This window comes from Salvia splendens, chromosome 21, assembly GCF_004379255.2.
Source record: "Salvia splendens isolate huo1 chromosome 21, SspV2, whole genome shotgun sequence".
Lineage (NCBI taxonomy): Eukaryota > Viridiplantae > Streptophyta > Magnoliopsida > Lamiales > Lamiaceae > Salvia > Salvia splendens.
The window spans coordinates 9,309,544-9,327,647 of record NC_056052.1 but is presented as its reverse complement, the minus strand read 5'-3'; the positions used below and the strand labels follow the sequence as shown (position 1 = coordinate 9,327,647).

The following is an 18,104-nucleotide window of genomic DNA, read 5'->3' as shown; positions in this document are numbered from 1 at the left end:
CACCTCAATTGCTTAATTCTCTAACACTTCCTTCCCTTTGGTATCTCGATTCCCTTGCGAAGTCTCACCTTTAGAATTTAAGTAACACATATATCAACATACTTTCCAATTAGATAAATAAAAATGCATGCACCCTAATTGAAGTCTTTTATCTTGTTCTCTCGATTTTTTGCTTATTCGGCCGCTTACGCCAATAATCGCTCTGATGGCTAGGGGTAGGTCGATACGAGATATCGTATCGAAAACGTTGTATCGTGTATCGTATCGAAAATATCGATATGAAAGAATTTCATATCGTTATCGTATCGAAAGTTTCGATATATCGAATTTCGATATATCGAACTTTCGATATGGATAATATCAATATCGTTATCGTATCAATATTTCGATATATCGTACCGAAATTTGATATATCGATATATCGAATTTCGATACGATATATCGAAATATCGATATCGTATCGAATACCTGTATATCGAAAATTATAATTTCAAAACATAAAATTCACACAAAAATTAATAAAACTTCTAACACAATAAAATTAATAGTGTTCTTATCTCCATAATCGAAATACTACACAACCAAGTACAAAAAAACACACCATAAAGTTTGAACAAACTCCATCACAATAATTAGCAAAAACTAGTAGTTGTCTTGATCTTGATTCTTGAACACCAAACCCTTCATCTTGTCGAAATCATCTAAAAATATTAACCTACATAATCCAAGACCAATAGAGATGAGAGATTAGAATTGAACAACAAAATGGGCATATACAAATTAGATATACAACACAAAGAAGTGGGCATTTAATTGACAAATTACAAACACAAAAATATGCTATTAACAATACTAGAAACTGTGAATGTGGCCCTTCTCAATTTGATGGCAAATAGTATTAAGATCATAACTCAATAGAGATTAACGAGTAATAAAGCCTAGTTGTTTCACATATTGAGTAAGGCAGCATGTCTAAGAAGAATAATAGAAATTAAATTAAGTAAGGCAGCATGTCTAAGAAGAATAATAGAAATTAAATTAAGATTTTAAAAGCCATTTCACATATTACGAAACCTTTTGTACTAATACAAACACAACTGAATAGACATATCAGGAACTTACCCCAAGTGCAAGTGTTGAGATAGATGAATTTCTGAATGTAACTAATCCAGAATGATTTTTATCAGAGAAGAGTTCACACCAGAATACAAAGTACAAAGACATAATCGAAATAAAAACAGCATGAAGAGTGTAATTTATTTACTAACTCAATCTCAATTAAGAAGCCTAATGGCTACCACATATCAGATATCAACCAAATTTAAGACTAATACCTCATCATTTGGTGGATCAACTAGTAGAAGATACATTTGGAGAACCATCTCGAGTCTCTTGAGTAATGGTTGAGTGACTTGAGCCTAAAAAGAAACATAAAATGGAATTAATAATATATGACAAATAAAGTTTATAGATTAAAGAAACACTTACTTTTTTCAATTTCTTCAATTTCTTGATAAAAAGCAAGGTCATCATCGGTCGGATCCTTGTATAAGCTAAAATCATCCGCTTTGAGCCAATCATTGGTGCACACCAATGCCTCAACCATTTTTGGACTCAAACTAGTCCTAAAATGATCTACAACTCTTTTGCCCAAGCTAAAAGCGGATTCACTAGCTACGGTTGAGCTTGGAATTGCAAAGATATCTTTTGCAATGAGCGAAAGGATTGGATACCTTGTTCCACTTCCTTTCCACCATTCTAAAAGATCAAAACATGGATTAGATCGCTTCTCCATCTCATCGGCTAAGTACTTATCCACTTCATTAGATATTTGATTTAGTTGGTCTTGAGAAACTTCTTCTTGAACTCCATTATACAATTCATCAAAAAGACCAGAACCACCTAGACCAGTATCATCTCTATCACCACTATTTTCTAGAAGTGGTTTCTGAGTAACTAATGTATCACTCACTCCCTTATACTCAGCCCACAAAGTCACCAAGTCATTTTTAAATCGGTCACACAACTCTCGAACCTCTTGGTTAGAATCTCCAAATCTCTTCAATTTCTTCACACTAACTTGAAGCATTTTCAGCTTGTTCCTCGGGTCCAAAACATTGGCAATAAAAATTACTGGATTCATTTTATTCCAATCACCCCAGTACTTGTCAAATTTCACCTTCATTGCTTTTGCAACCTCTGACATAATCGGATCTGAATCATCACATTTTTTTTCAATCTCGATTTGTAGAGCAAACATAGACACAGAAATCATGTGGGATGTAGGAGTTTTTGATGCACTTAACTCTAAAGTGACATCATAAAAATTCTTGAGAAAATGAACAAATACTTTTGCATTATCTCAATCCTCTTTAAGTGGAGGTCCCATTCTTTGTTTACCCTTGTCATCCTTTTCATCAAAGTATCTCATGAAAGGAATCCATTCGTCAGCCATTCTTTCAAACACCCTTCTATATTTCAATGCAACATCAAGCATTTTATATGTTGAATTCCACCTCGTTTTCACATCCATGGGCACCGTTGACATACAAGAAAACTTTGCTAATACCGCATACTCTCTAAATTTACTCAATCTAGATGGGGAAGAATGAATAAACACAACAACATTTCTTATAGACTTAATTGCATAATTAAGCTCCTTTAATCCATCCTTGACAATCAAGTTGAGTATATGGCAAGCACATCTCAAATGCAAATACTTTCCATCAAATTGCAATGTGTTTTCAATATGCAATCTTTTCTTCAAATAATCAATCGCACTATCATTCGAAGAAGCATTATCAACCACAATGGAAAATATTTTTTCTATCCCCCATTCTCTCAAGCAAACCTCAATCATCTTGCCTATTTCTTCCCCAACATGACTAGTGATTTTCGTGAAATTAATTATTCTCTTATGTAATTTCCAATCACTATCTAGAAAGTGAGCAGTGATGACAATGTAATTGATATTTTGAACCGATGTCCATGTGTCTGTAGTAATACTCACTCTTTGCCCATTGAGCACACTTTTAATCCTCTTCTTCATATCTAAAAACAATTCAAAAACCATACCTGCTACCTTCTTTCGGTCGGGAATTCGAAACCTTGGTTCTAATTCATGGACAAGCGCAACGAATCCTTTTCCCTCAACAGCCCGAAATGAAACTTCATCTGTAATAACATATTCCGTGACCTTCAACTCACACCTTTTTTGATTAAAAGAATGAGGCACTATCTGACTTCCTTTTCCCATAGTCTCTTTTGTCAACACAGTTTGGCCCTTGTTATTTCCACTCGCAGCATAAAATGGACTTAATTCACACTTCTTCTCCAAGTGATACTTCAGTCCAGTAGTACTCCCAGTAAGAGTTGGTACTTCAGATTTGCAGTAGTTGCATATCCCTATTTTTCTTTCTCCTTGACTCGTTTTCTTCATTGTTTTTTCGAAGTGCTTCCAATATTGACTTCTACCTCTCTTTGTAGGAGCTAAAGGAGGTTTTTCTGAGGAATCTTCTGCTGCTGATCGTTTTCTACTAGTACCCTCATCATTTGTTGAAGCGCTTTGTTGCTTTGATGGTTCAGAAGTAAGTAGCAGTGGATGCGAATGAGAAGCTGCGGATTCCATTCTGAAAAAATAACAACAAAGTGAATATCTTACAAAATGGGGCTTCCACAATTTTTGAGATTATTCATCAATTTAAGAGCACTAATAGAGTCAAAATCCATCTTACAAAATGGGGCTTCCACAATTCGACTTACAAATTTCGGCTTAACCCGAAATTCAATAGGACGAAGACAATAATATAGCATTACAAATTAACTACACTTTGCAGACCATTCTAGTGTAAAATCCATAAATGGGGGTTGGTTTTAATTCCATGTTATTGAATGCAGAAATCTACTGTGGTGGATTTATATTTGTAGCAGGCAATTATTGAATGAAAGACTTGAAAATATATTGAACATTCGTGAATACGAATCATTAGATTCATTACTATATAGAGATACATTGATGGAGATAAACCAAACAAGGAAATTCGAAATAATTGGGCGAGACAAAATCGTGCTATTAGTACCAGGAAGAAGCTGGAGATGTTGAGTGTTGACTGTGAGGAGCGAGATCTCATTCACTTTCGGGCGGAAAACCGCGAGCTGAGCGCTAGAGGAAAGCTGGAGGACGTCGCCGGAGATGGACCGTGGAGGCGTGGACGACCAATTGTGAGAGAATCGTGAGAATGAGAGCGAGCGACTGAGCGAGATTGAGATTTGAGAAGGAGACAGACGGCGCGAGAATGAGATTTGAGAAGAAGACGGCGATAGGGTTCCAAATCCTAGGGTTTCATATATATTTTCTAAATATATTAATGAAATAACTGGATTTATATATATTTGTAAAACGATATATCGAAAATATCGATATATATCGTATATGCGATATATATCGTCTATTCGATATATATCGATATATATCGAATATTCGATATAAAACGATATATCGCGATATAAGGAAATTCATATCGTTATCGTATCGAAAACTTACGATACGGTATCGTTTCGTATCGAAAATTACGATATATCGAAAATTCGATAATTTTTCGATATTTTTCAATACGATACGAGCGATATATCATTTTTTCGATATTTTTCCCCAGCCCTACCGATAGCTCCTCGTAATTTCCCTCTTGATATCGAATTAAAATCTCAAGATTACCTAAGCACATAAATTAATCAACGGGATATTTTCCCTCGCAAAACCATTTATTTCGAAACTTGGGGTAAATTATTCGTACGTCTATTTATTCCGAGAATTTATTATTTGATCCCCAAAATTAATTTAATTAATAACCCAAATAATTTAATTAATTCAATCGGGCAGCCTCCGAAGCGACACCGAGCAGCCCCGAAACCAACCCGAAACGTTCCGGAACTAACCCGAACAGCCCCGCACAACCCCGAAAGATAAGTTCTCATTCAAAAAGCGTTTCTTTTCGTTCTTAGTTTGATTTTGATTCTTAAAAGGTTCGATCTTTAGTTCAGGTTACCCGATTAGAGCTTGATTACAAATTTGGGTAGACAGTAGTGTGGTGTACATGGATGCAATAGTATGGGATTGAATTTGGGTAGGAGGGTGTTTACCTTCAATTTGCAGCGGATTATGAAAGAATAGAGGATAAATCTTTCCCTGATTTTAGTTCTGGGTTTCTGTCACAGAAGAGTCAATGAGTTGATTTCAAAACAACATTGGGAAATCTACAAAAAGAATTGATGAAAGTTGTTTACCTTGAATAGAAGTTGAAGAAGACAGATTTGACTACAGAGAAAAGAAATAACTGATATATGATTTTATATAGTGGAAAGGGTGTTGGGGATATGGGAGAGATTTGTGGGATAGAGGGGAACGGTTTCAATGTGGGATTAGGGGAATAATTTCGAATTCTTCCTCCTTTTTATTAAACGTGATTTGGCTGAAATTAGATTTGTTTTTGGTATATTATTTGTAGATTACGGAAAAAGAATATCTTTTCACGGAGGAGGAAAATCTGCGCAGAATCTTTAATTAAAATTGGAATCAAAGATATTTTATTTTAATTAGTTTAGTTTAATTCACAGCCCATTGTATTTTATTTTAAATTATGCAGTACACAATTTATTTATCACGGACTGGACTTTCATACTATTTATTTAATTTATCAGATTTAACACGGAATTGAGTCCAATAAATATTCCTCACGGAAAGGGAATTATTTAAATTCGCATTGTAATTTATTTCATAATTTCAAGCTCTCATAACAATTAATAAATTATTCAAAAACCTTTAATTTCACCCCACATTCAATTATTCAAACAGCCACGTCACATATTCAACAAAGTTGACCCAGTCACAATTCCAACAATTCTACTCGATAATTAATTTACGGACTCGCAATATCAATAGCATTAAATACATGTACTTTAGGGTTCGAAAATTAGGGTTCAAAAAGTGGGGCATTACAATATGCGTTGACTAACTACCTCAATTATTACTACAGACGCCCACTTTATAGAGATTAAATATTCAATATTCAAGTTGACATGTTTAATCAATCATAATTGCATAAATATCGTATTTTCTTTTCTTTTTTTACTTTTTTTTAATTGTCACGTAACTATAATTGCAAAATTTACTTATTTTCTCTTTTCTTTTCCTCAAGAAATTACTCATCTTCTCTCTATTTTTTTTATTTTTTATTATTTCCTCTTTTTGCATAAATATACATAAATATAGAGAGTGGCGTTGCGATCCGCACCTCGCACAAAACTGCATGCCCAGTTGCATCTATATATTTACAGCCTTCAACTCTCAAGTCTATCATTATCTCTCCCAACTGCTTTTGTCGCAATCTTCTTTCAGTTTCTCATTTCCTAAATTCATCGATTCCATTCAATCCTACTCGATGATATCAGCAATATTACTTCCATTTCCAAATTTCGAAATCCCTCCCTTCTCCGTTTCATGATATGTCCACCATTTTCGATCTAGCGATTTCGACGATGAGGAACTTCACAATGAAGCTCATGTCCGATTTAGCTTATGACAGAGGCTGAATTCAAATTCAAATCAAATCAACCACAAAATAATCGAGATCTATCGATTAATTATACATAGGAATAATGGAAGGTGCGAAGAGGAAGGATATCAAGAGTGTTAGAATTTTTGGGCTTCCACATGACTAATTTAATGTGTTGGCTATCTTTCAGTTGCCCAATTTAAGTGATCCATTAAAGATTAAAGTTTGGGCTAAAGTGTATTTATTTGTTATGGAAATAAGTGTAGATACCGTATGTGATTTTCTATTTGATGAGAGACCGAATAGAAAATAAAGGGTCTTATATTTAATATAAATATAAGATAGGGTTATGGTCCCACACGTCAGAAGAACGTTCAATATCTCTGTATTCTCTCGGCAGACTATTGTGAAGGACTTCTCTGATCGTTTGGAAGATCCATAGCCGCTGCAAAGCAATTCCACCGTTTAATTCGTTATGGATCAAGGTACTGTTAAATGGTATAGACAACATATTTAGAGAAGAAAGCAATGTGAGAAGATAATTGTATTTGATTGAATGATGAAATGGTACTCAACACCCATATATTTATAGGGATGTTGCTGACCTTTGAGATCCTACAATAAATGTATATTCATGGAACTACACTATTATTGGAACAAGGCATGCACATCTTCAATGCTTCTTGGAACTCCATTCTTGGAACTCCCTTTCTTGTTTAATGCTTATTGATACTTCCCCTTTTCTCAACACTCCCCCTTAAATTGAGTGGTGTGATCTCCAAAACTCAATTTGGAAAGCACATCTTCAAAGCTCCTTGAGTTGACTGCTTTAGTTAGGATGTCGGCAAGTTGATCCTCAGAGCGAACAAAAGGGAGTTCGACAATCTCATTCTCAATGTTTTCTTTGATGAAGTGTCTGTCAACCTCCACATGCTTCGTTCGATCATGTTGTACTGGATTTTGTGAGATGCTTATAGCGGCTTTGTTATCACAATACAACTGGCACTTGCTTGGAGGGAGATTAATCTCTTTCATCAATCTCCTTAACCATAAAATCTCGGTCAACCCACTTTTAATCCCACGAAATTCTGCTTCAGCACTCGAAAGAGCCACCACCTTCTGCTTCTTGCTTCTCCATGTTACCAAATTACCTCCAACAAAGGTAAAGTAGCCTACTGTAGACTTCTTATCGTTTGGGTTCCCTGCCCAGTCAGCATCTGTATAACCATGAATCTCAAGATGCCCATTTTTGGCGAACAATACTCCATGCCCTGGAGTTCCCTTCAAATACCGACAAATCCTAAGTGCTGCCTCCATGTGATATGTCTGCGGCTTATGCATGAACTGACTTACGACCCCAACTCCATAGGCAATATATGGCCTAGTGTGCGAGAGATATATGAGTTTTCCGACCAGTCGCTGATATCGACTACGATCAGCCAACTTGGCTCCTTCTCTGATTTGTAATCCGTGATTAACTGCCAGAGGAGTGTCTGCTGGTTTACATTCCAGTAGGCCAGTCTCTGCTAGGATGTCCAAGATATACTTCCTTTGTCGCACAAAAATTCCTTTGGTTGACCTTAGCACTTCAATCCCAAGAAAGTACTTGAGATTCCCCAAGTCCTTCATCTCAAATTCCTGAAAAAGATTTTTCTTTAATTCCTCAATCTTTTCTAGGTCGTCACCTGTAATAATCATGTCATCAACATATATGATTAAACATGTGATCTTATCACCCTGCTTCTTAAAAATAATGTATGGTCTGAATTGCTCTGTGTATATCCATAGCTAATCATTGCCCCAGCAAACTTCCCAAACCATACTCTTGGAGATTGCTTTAATCCATACAAGGTCTTCCTCAATCGGCACCCTTCACCTGCTTTAAAATCTGTTGCAAAACCTGGGGGTGCCTCCATGTAAACTTCTTCTTCCTTCTTCAACTCTCCATGTAGGAAGGCATTCGTCACATCAAACTGGTGTAATGGTCAGTCCCTATTAGCAGCAATGGATAACAACACCCGAATAGTGTTCATCTTAGCTACTGGAGAGAAGGTCTCAGAATAGTCAACTCCATATGTCTGAGTATAGCCTTTTGCGACAAGTCGTGCCTTGTACCTTTCTATTGAGCCATCAGGTCTTCTTTTGATAGTGAAGACCCATCGACAACCCACTGGTCGCTTCCCTTCTGTTAGAGCACATTTCTTCCATGTGTGGTTTCGAATCAGTGCATCAATCTCTTTCTTCATTGCTTCCCTCCAATGCTTGTGTTTCATAGCTTCCTCCCATGTCTGTGGTATTTCTTCTTCCTCATATAGTGCATTCTCGAAAGCCCGAGCCATCTCTGATAAATGGCATTTGGCTAGGTTCACAACAGAGTACCGCTTTTTTCTGTCAATCCTCTCTGGTGTATACCTTTTGGGTGGAACTCCTCTGTTTGACCTTGGTGGAAGTATGTACCTCCCAGTGTCAGGGTCAACTCCTTCGACCTCGACTTCCTCAATTTCCCTTTCTTCGGCTTCAATTGAATTTTCTTCTGCACTTACAGTGTTAGCCAAACAATTATCTGTATCCACAGGATTACTTACATTGGATAACCTTAACGGAGAAATATTTGAGACGATGTCACCTTCTACGATGGACTCTACCACATCAGAGACTTGCTCAGCGGAATTGATTACTGTTTTCTCTGATAGATCCGCATCAGGATTGCTTGGCGTTGGCAGCGGCATTGAGATCCAACTTAGCGGGTCCGTATCATTGTTATCCCTAACATTACTCTCCCCCTGACCGCTAAGATGGGTAAAGAAGTACTCAGTTTCAAGAAAGTTGCAGTTCATTGTAACAAACATCCGGTTGGACTTTGGATCGAAACACCTATACCCCTTTTGATTTACCCCATATCCTACAAAAACGCATTTGATAGCGCATGGGGATAGTTTAGTTCTTTCATGTTTAGGAATGTGGACAAAAACAGAGCATCCGAAGACGCGAGGTTCAAGAGTCAAGGGCGGAGGAATTTTTGTGAAGGTGGACAAGGCTTGTAGAGGAGTTTTTTGTTTGAGAATACTTGTGGGCAATCGGTTTAAGAGATAGGCTGAGGTGGCAATGGCTTCTGGCCAGAAGTGTTTCGGGGCTTTTGACTCTATAAGCATAGAACGAGTCATTTCAAGGAGAGATCGATTTTTCCTTTCAGTCATACCGTTTTGTTCGGGAGTATGAGCACATGTGGTTTGGTGTATAAGGCCTTTGTTTTGGAAGAATTGTTTCATGGTAGAATTAACGAACTCCCCCATTATCTGACCGAAGGACATGGATGGATGACTACTTTACTTGGTTCGTGGTTTTGATTTATGGTTTTTTGATTTCCTTTGGATTTGGCCCGCATTTGGCCATCATCCTTGTTCTTTTTATGATGTATAGCTTTGTTATGTTTATTCTCTCTTTAGTTAGATGGTTAATACCCGGTCTGTGGGGATACCATATTAGCTTTGTTAGCTCTTGTGATTTGTATCTCTCGTGCGGACCGAGTCACTTTTGGGCTCGTCTGATGTATGTTCTTTTGGTGATTTTTGATATATACAGGTTGGGGGTCCGCCTTAACCCCCGCTGTGATGGTGTTTGAGGAAAAAAAAAAGGTTATAGAAATGGGTAAAGTGTGACAAAACTTCAGATTTTTGTTTTATGAAATATATCCAGGTCATGCGAGTGCAATCATCCACAAAAAACTAAGAAATATTGAAAACCTTGCCCCCCAATAACTGGTGCGGGCCCCCAAACATCAGAGTGTACTAAGGCAAACGGGGTTTCAACACGAGTATTACTTAATGGGTAAGAGTTCCGATGACTTTTGGATAAAAGACAAGTTTCACAGTACCTATCATGCTTAGGAATAGTACTAGGAAATAACAATTTTAAGTAACCGATAGATGGATGACCCAAGCGCCGATGCCAAAGCCAAACTTTCCGGTCAGCTGATCCGTGAGTTAACATGACAGTCCCTTTTTGAGCTATCTCATCCACATAGTAAAGCCCATCACGTTCAGTGCCACGCATTAGTAACGTACAATTCAATTCTTTTGTGACATGACTAATGGATAATAACTTATGAGACATCGAAGGAATATATAGACAATTTGATAACTGCAAAGTTGGGGAAATGTTAACGGTTCCAGCCCCCTCAACCACTGTAAATTCCCTATTGGCAGTTTGGATATGAGATTTTAGAGGTTTCTAAAGGTTGGTAAGGTCTGAGGCATCATATGTTATGGTATCGGTTGCCCCACAGTCAAAAATCCATTTATCATTTTTCTCATGGCCATTAGATACTGCACATACAACTCCAAGCTTCTCGAGAGGCTGAAATCGATTTTGGCAAGTAGTTTGGGAAATTATGGAATTTTCAGGAGATTTAGGGGCTAATTGTGACTGAGAATTTTGGTGGGGTAAAACCTGCAATTTCCCAAAGATTTGGGGGCTTCCAATAAAAGAGCCCCATAACCCTAATCTACCTGAATCGGGCGCCGCCTCTTCCCTCATCAATTCTTCACTCCAATCACGAATAACACTCCCACTTTCGCCGACGACGAAGTTTGCTGCCCCGGTTGTGTTCGCCGGCTGAGCAGCTTCATTTCCGGTCCTTCCTCCTGGCTGGACAGCACCGGCGGTTTGCGCGACCCCCTGCACGGCGTTGCCTCCGTCGCCTCCAACTGCTGCGGCGGCGTGCCCGCCACGGTTCCAGGGTGTTTGCGGTTGCGGCAGCTTGCCGTGCTTCTCTTCCCACCAATCTGGATACCCAATTAGTTCAAAGCATTAATCTTTTGTGTGTATTTTCTGTTTGCAGTAGGAACACACCAATTTTGACTTGTCTTCTTCATCAATTGGCCGATTTCTGCCATTGCTGCCGCCGCGACCACCACCGTTGCTGCCGCGACCGCCACCCTGAGAGCCGCCGGTAGGGTTTTGCCACCCTCGGATGGCGAGGCCGGTTCCGATTCCATCCGTGGCAGCTGCTCCGCCGGTGTTTGCCTATTGTAACACTCGGAGTCGTGTCTCCTCCTGCTGAATCAGGTTGTACGCATAGTCGACGGAGGGAAGCGGGTCCATTTTCAGTATCTCCCTCTTGGTTGTTTCATATTTGCTATCAATTGCATATAGAAACTGACATACTCTCTGATATTGTATGAATTTGTTATGAATCTCCATATCCTCTGGACATTTCATTGGGTAGCTCTGTTTTTGGTCGATTGAAATCCAGATCTCTCCCAACCGGCTCTATATTTCTTCTAATGAACTGCTTCCTTGTCTTAGTGTGGTTGCTTTGAACTAAAGATCATACACCTGGATTTTATCTCTTCCACACCCATATTTGACGGCCAACGCATCCCAGATATGCTTCGCCGTCGGATGTTGTGAAACTCGACTGACCAGTCGAGGCTCGATGTTTTGTATTAACCAAGTGATCACACAGTGATCGGCTTGTTGCCACTGTATGAAGGCTGGATCGGTTCGCGGTGGGGAAAGAGGCACTCCGGTGACGTGAGAGACCATTCCCTGACCGCTTATTGCCGTCTTTATCAATACGGACCAAAGGGCGTAATTTTCTCCATTTAACTTGTTCCCACCAATGTGGAGGGGCTGCGTGTCGATTCTGAATGGCACGACAGCTGTTTCTGGTGGATTTGGTTGGTTCATCGCAAAACTATTGCGCATAAAATTGGCAAACTGCCGGGTAAATTCATCTGCCATAAATGAATCTGAGGTTTCGGTTACTATATAGTTGTCATTTGACATTTTGGCTTATGGTTACAGGTACAGCGGAAAAAGGAAAAAATAAAAGAACGGGAAGTGGCCGAGAAAGGTATCAAGGACGATGATGATACCTTATCTGAGTCCAAACCCGCTCTGATACCATGTTAAATGGTATAGACAACATATTTAGAGAATAAAGCAATGGGAGAAGATAATTGTATTTGATTGAATGATGAAATGGTACTCAACACCCATATATTTATAGGGATGTTGGTGACCTTTGAGATCCTGTAATAAATGTATATTCATGGAACTACACTATTATTGGAACAAGGCATGCACATCTTCAATACTTCTTGGAACTCCCTTTCTTGTTTAATGCTTATTGATACTTCCCCTTTTCTCAACAGGTACGCTTCCGCTTTACAGTTTATGCTCCTTCTCCGTCGTTCTTGGTTAATCATCATAGAGAGCTTTATGTAATTATTCACTCAATTATTCCAACAAGTGGTATCAGAGCCACTCTATTGATGATTCTTTGAGAATTGGGAAAAGGAGAATTAGGGTTTTGGTTTTATGAATAAATTCGTGCGATTAAATTCATTGTGTTATGCGGCGAGAGTTTATCATGATTATTCATCTGGTGTTTCAACCTAAAATATGTTTACGCTTTCCATACATGGTTTATTTGGTTTGCTATTTTGTGAGTTTTATTTTGGTGAATCAATTTGCGTATACTATGAATTGATTCATGTTTCTGTTTGATTAAAAGTTTACGGCCGCCGCATATGCTGGTTTTATTGTATTAAGAAGTGATTATCACTTGTGTGCTACTCCAGTTTTTGTTGGGATTTAATTGAAAAATCTATAACAGTGTTTGTGTTTGCCGTCAAGGAATTATGAGTGAATTGAAACTTCGTTCTTTTTCGTTTCAGTAGGTAACATGTATATGGAATGAAATTAATTGATATAATATGCGTATGTCAGTATTCAGTTTGTATATTGTACTGATTGAGTTTTTGATTCAAGTCTATTTTAGAAGAAATCCCCGTTTCCATATGCATATGATACGGAGATCACCACGTCTCCGACGGTGGAGATGCATGCAGATAACAGGCCAACGGGCGACAACGCAGAGGAGTCCGAGGCTACTGCAGTCGAGGGAGTAGCAGCCGAGGAGGTAGTAGAAGAGGTGCCGAAGCGCAGCGAGCGACCCAGGAGACAGCCAAAGCCCGTAGCCAGATTTGCCGACTACGTCTTGCGCTGAAGGAGCAGGGGATGAGTCTTTCTTTTATTTTTTTTGCTTAATTAGTTTTTGAGTTATTTTTGGATATTATTATTTAGTTTTGGACGCATGATTTTAGTTTTATTGAGTCGAGCCCAATAAGCTCCTTTCCGGGTTTTCTTGTCGATTCTTTCCCGGATCGCAAAAGAGAGTCGAATCGTCTAGGGTCCTTAGATATAAAAGGGGAGAATGTTATGAATTACAGCAGTGCAATAACATCATATTTTTACCCTAGTTTCGTCTTTTCTTTTTACGCAAGCTACACAAATTGGAGCTGATCTCAGGGAGAGCTTGAGACGTCCACGTTCGTGATTCATCGCCGACGCCTCGTCGACGATCGTTGTGTTGAGGGGAATCTCCTTAACAGCATACGTTATATGGAATATGTGAATAAATGATTCAGTTGATTGTGTATTTTTTTTATGCACAGTACCGAGAGTTTTCCTTTTGCTAGATGAATTGTGATGTTTGATTTTGCAAAATTAGGCCTACTGTGTCAAGTATGGGCTTTCGATTCTGCACGCATGTCTAGTTAACGAGTTGAGAGTTCAATTATGGGCAAATCAAGCTTTGTGTTGTTTTATTATTGAGAACTGCCGCTTATGAATTCTATATCTATGTTTACATGTTTGGTTAATTTTGGTCTCTTGTTCATTATATTATGGTGAATTCAGTAATAGTACGTGCGATGCTTTGTTACGGTGAATCCATAAATTTTAGGTTTTGTAATTTGTGGATTCGTTTGATTGTTTTGATGTTGCTTTTGGCTATTTATGTTTGTTAATCTGATCTTGAGAAACATCAAAATTTGGATTTTGTCGATTTTAGTGAAAATCAGATTCGGTAAAATTATGTGGAATCCCATTAGGAGTCAGCAATTTTCGATTTTCTGGGGAGCTATTGGGCTAGCCGTAAGGATTTAACGACTTGCTGAGTTTGCAAGGTATGCAAACCCAGTACCTCGTTAGCTAGCCACTTTGTTTCGAAAAGTTATTTACGACTCGCTTGCGAGCGTTTATATTCAGATTAAGTTTTTAAAATTATAAATTCAAATTTTTTGGGTACATCTCATGTTCCTTATTTTCTACTAATGAGTGTGTATTTTAATGCGGATATTAGTCGGCCAAAAGGAAGATTAATAGTTGGCACGAAATACACATGTACTTGTGGTAATAAAAACGTGACAATTATTCAGTTTCTTGTGAGTGGTGTGATGCCAAAAGGTGGACGCTACGTAACAAGATCTTATTGTCAGTATTTAACCACTGTAAGGAGGTCGCCATTTACAAGTTCATATTACTGTCAAAAGACTTGATCTGGATGTTGTGCTCGGAACCTCGAAATGTTTTACTAATATTCAAAATAGATTAGTCGAAACATGACGTTCCCAAAGTAACCTCTCTTGTCTAGACTTCTTTATTGCGAATATTATGACGGGGAAGTGTGTGTGTATTTTAATGCGGATATTAGTCGGCCCAAAGGAAGATTATTATTTGGCACGAGATACACACATACTTGTGGTGGTAAGTACGTGACAATTATCCAGTTTATCGTGTGAGTAGTGTGATGCCCAAAGGTGGACATTGCTTGACATGATTTTATTGTCAGTGTTTGATCACTACAAAGAGGTTGCCACTTACAAGTTTATATTACTGTCCAAAGACTTGATTTAAATGTTGTGCCGGTACCTCGAGATGTTACCTTCTTATTTGGATTTTAGAATTTGAGCATGACAACTATTTTGGTTTTGTTCTCTGTTCAATTATGATGTCTGCTTTTGCAGTTTCTTCCTACATGAACAATATGTTAGTGTTGAATGGGTCAAATTATAAGGATCGGAAAGATAATATTCTAATTACTCTGGGTTGCATGGATTTGGATTACGTGCTAAGGACCGAGCAATTTGTTTCTCGTATGGATAATAGTACTCTTGATCAAAGGAGAAACTATGAGAAATGAAAATGCTTGAATCGCGTAAGTCTGATGATCATTAAGTATAGCATCTTAGAAGCCTTTCGAGGCACTACATTTGAGAATATTACTAAGGTCAGTGAATACCTTGCCAAAATTAAGGAACGTTTTGCGAAAAACATTAAGGCTGAGACAAGCATGCTTGATCTCAATAAAGTGTAAGAGCAAGGGCAACATAAGGGAGCACATTATGAAAATGTCTTACATTGCTTCACTTAAGCTTGAATTCTAAAGACTTGCTTGTGCATTTGGTGTTGCACATCTGGTCAGTATCTCAAGAAATAAAGTAAAGGGCATTAAGAAAAGTTTATTGAGAATGCTGTTATGGATACGGGTTCATTACAAAAGAAACAAAATAAGGATAATGATAGTTGTTTCGTTTGTGGTAAACAAGGATATAAAGAAGAATTGTAAATATCATGCATGACATGCAAAGGAAGTTACAATTCTTACTTTGGTGTGTTCTGAAGTTAATTTGGCTTTAATCCATGATGATATTTAGTGGGTAGATTCTGGTGTTACTACTCACATAAGGTTATCAATGCAAGATTGTCTGAGCTGCCGAAAGTCAATTGATGGTGAAAGATACATCTAGGTGTGATATGACAAATCGGTGAAGTATAGGTTGTTAGGCATTGTAGATTGTTATTAAAGACTGGAATTATTCTGGTTTTTGAAGGATACTTTATTGTACTGTCTTTAGATAGAATTTTGTTTCTATTTCTGCTTTGGACAAATATGGTTTATCTTGTTTATTCAGAAATAGTAAAGTTCCTCCTTCAAATAATTCTAATATTGTGGGTACTGTTTCCTTAAGTGCATATAACGATCTTTGTATGCTCAATTATGTTACTTCATATTCAGAAGGTTTACATGTTGAATCAAAAAGGGACTAAACAAATTAAATAATGAAAATTTGGTTAATTTATGGCACAAGTACTTAGGTAATATCTCGAAATAAAGAATTGAGAGCCTTGTGTCAGATGGTATATTGAATACACTTATCTTTTCAGATGTTGATTTGTGGGTTCAATGTATCGAATGAAAGCAGACCAAACATAAGAAATTAGGTGCCGACAGAGGTATAGACGTCTTAGAATTGATATATACAGACATTTGTGGTTCATTCTCTTTGGTTTCATGGAATGGTCAACAATATTTTATATCAAGTATAGACGACTGTTCTCATTATGGGTACCTATATTTAACCAATGCAAAGTCTGAAGTTATAGACAAGTTCAAAATATTCAGGGCTGTTGTTGAGCTCCAACTCGACAAAGGCATTAAGAAAGTCAAATCTGGCCCGTGGTGGCGAATACTACAATAGAAATGACTGTTAAGGTGAACAATGTCAAAGACCATTTGTCCTCTATCCGGAAGAGTGATCTTCCCTTAGTACACCATGTCGGGATCGCACAGAATGAGTGGTGTAGCTGAAAGACGAAATAAAACTCTTAAAGATATGTGAAGGACTATGATTTATTTCTTCTTTGTCACATTCGCCTTGAGGAGAGGCATTAAAGACTATAGCATATATTCTCACTTGGTCATCCAGAAAAATTTAGAGATTTTTTAAATTTATGATCCCACAAACGGAACTAATTTGGGATGAGATATATAGTATTCTTTGAGGATGTTGAGTTTGGGGGGGAAGAATGTATTAATGAACATTACTTTTGAGGAGGAGTCTGTATAGACACCTACTACTGCTTCTGACAATGTTCAGCTATCAATTACTATCATTGAAGAAGAAGCAAATTAAGAACCCCAAGATGATAATGTAAACATTCAATCTCATGTGGATGATGTCATTTAAAGTCAATCTCAACAACCTCAATTAATACTCAATCCAAGCCCCTTGGCCTAGCGGTAAAGGGTGCTGGATACCGCGTCCATCCTGGAGGTCTCGAGTTCGAACCCTGGGTGGCGTAATTTGTCTTTCCTCCTTGTTATAGGAGTTGATTTGTAATTTCCTACTTCATATATATGATATAAATATATGAAGTTAATTTAAAAAAAAAACCTCAATTAATACTCTCTTAAATGGTACCACAAATTTTATCAAGTAGTTCTTTCATTTGGATTCAGAAAGAATGCTATTAATGATTGTGTGTATCACAAGTTCAGTGGGAGCATATGCATCTTCTTGGGGAATATTGCACAACACCAAGAATCACTCTCGAAGAAATTTGAGGTGAAAGATCTTGGGAGAACCTCTTTTGTATTTGGAATCGAAATAAATTGAGATAACTCTCGAGATATTCTTCGTTTGTCACAAAAGAGATATATTGAAAAAGTGCCTAAAGTATTTGAGATGCATAATTGCAATTAAAGAAATACCCCTATGACTAAGGGAGACAAACCTAGTCTCATTCAATTCCCTAAGATAAATCTTGAGATTTAGAAATGCAGAAGGTTCTGTATGCTTCGGCGATTGGGAGCCTAATGTGTGCTCAAGTGTTTATTAGACCCAATTTGGTTTTATTTGTTTATATGTTGGGCAGATATCTCAATAACCCGATATGGATCATTATGAAGCAGCGAAACGG

General features: G+C 37.7%; 1 protein-coding gene across 1 annotated transcript; it reads right to left on the bottom strand.

The window, feature by feature from the left end:
* Positions 1 to 543: 543 nt before the first annotated feature.
* Positions 544 to 4,277, bottom strand: LOC121784868. The gene is made up of 5 exons (XM_042183125.1): positions 4,080 to 4,277; positions 3,076 to 3,629; positions 1,489 to 2,214; positions 1,335 to 1,418; positions 544 to 715 (listed from the first exon to the last, which is right to left on the bottom strand). Exons 2-4 carry the CDS (start codon positions 3,626 to 3,628, stop codon positions 1,351 to 1,353), a joined length of 1,347 nt encoding a protein of 448 aa, XP_042039059.1. The 5' UTR covers position 3,629; positions 4,080 to 4,277; the 3' UTR covers positions 544 to 715; positions 1,335 to 1,350.
* Positions 4,278 to 18,104: the final 13,827 nt, after the last annotated feature.

What these genes read in the sequence shown, in the direction of transcription:
- LOC121784868 (XM_042183125.1), bottom strand. Translation starts at nt 3,628, where the DNA reads ATGGAATCCGCAGCTTCTCATTCGCATCCACTGCTACTTACTTCTGAA. An exon ending in CGACCGAAAGAAGGTAGCAG is followed by an intron (nt 2,215 to 3,075) that starts GTATGGTTTTTG and finishes GTGATGATTCAG; the next exon opens with ATCCGATTATGTCAGAGGTT. An exon ending in AATTGAAGAAATTGAAAAAA is followed by an intron (nt 1,419 to 1,488) that starts GTAAGTGTTTCT and finishes GTTTCTTTTTAG; the next exon opens with GCTCAAGTCACTCAACCATT.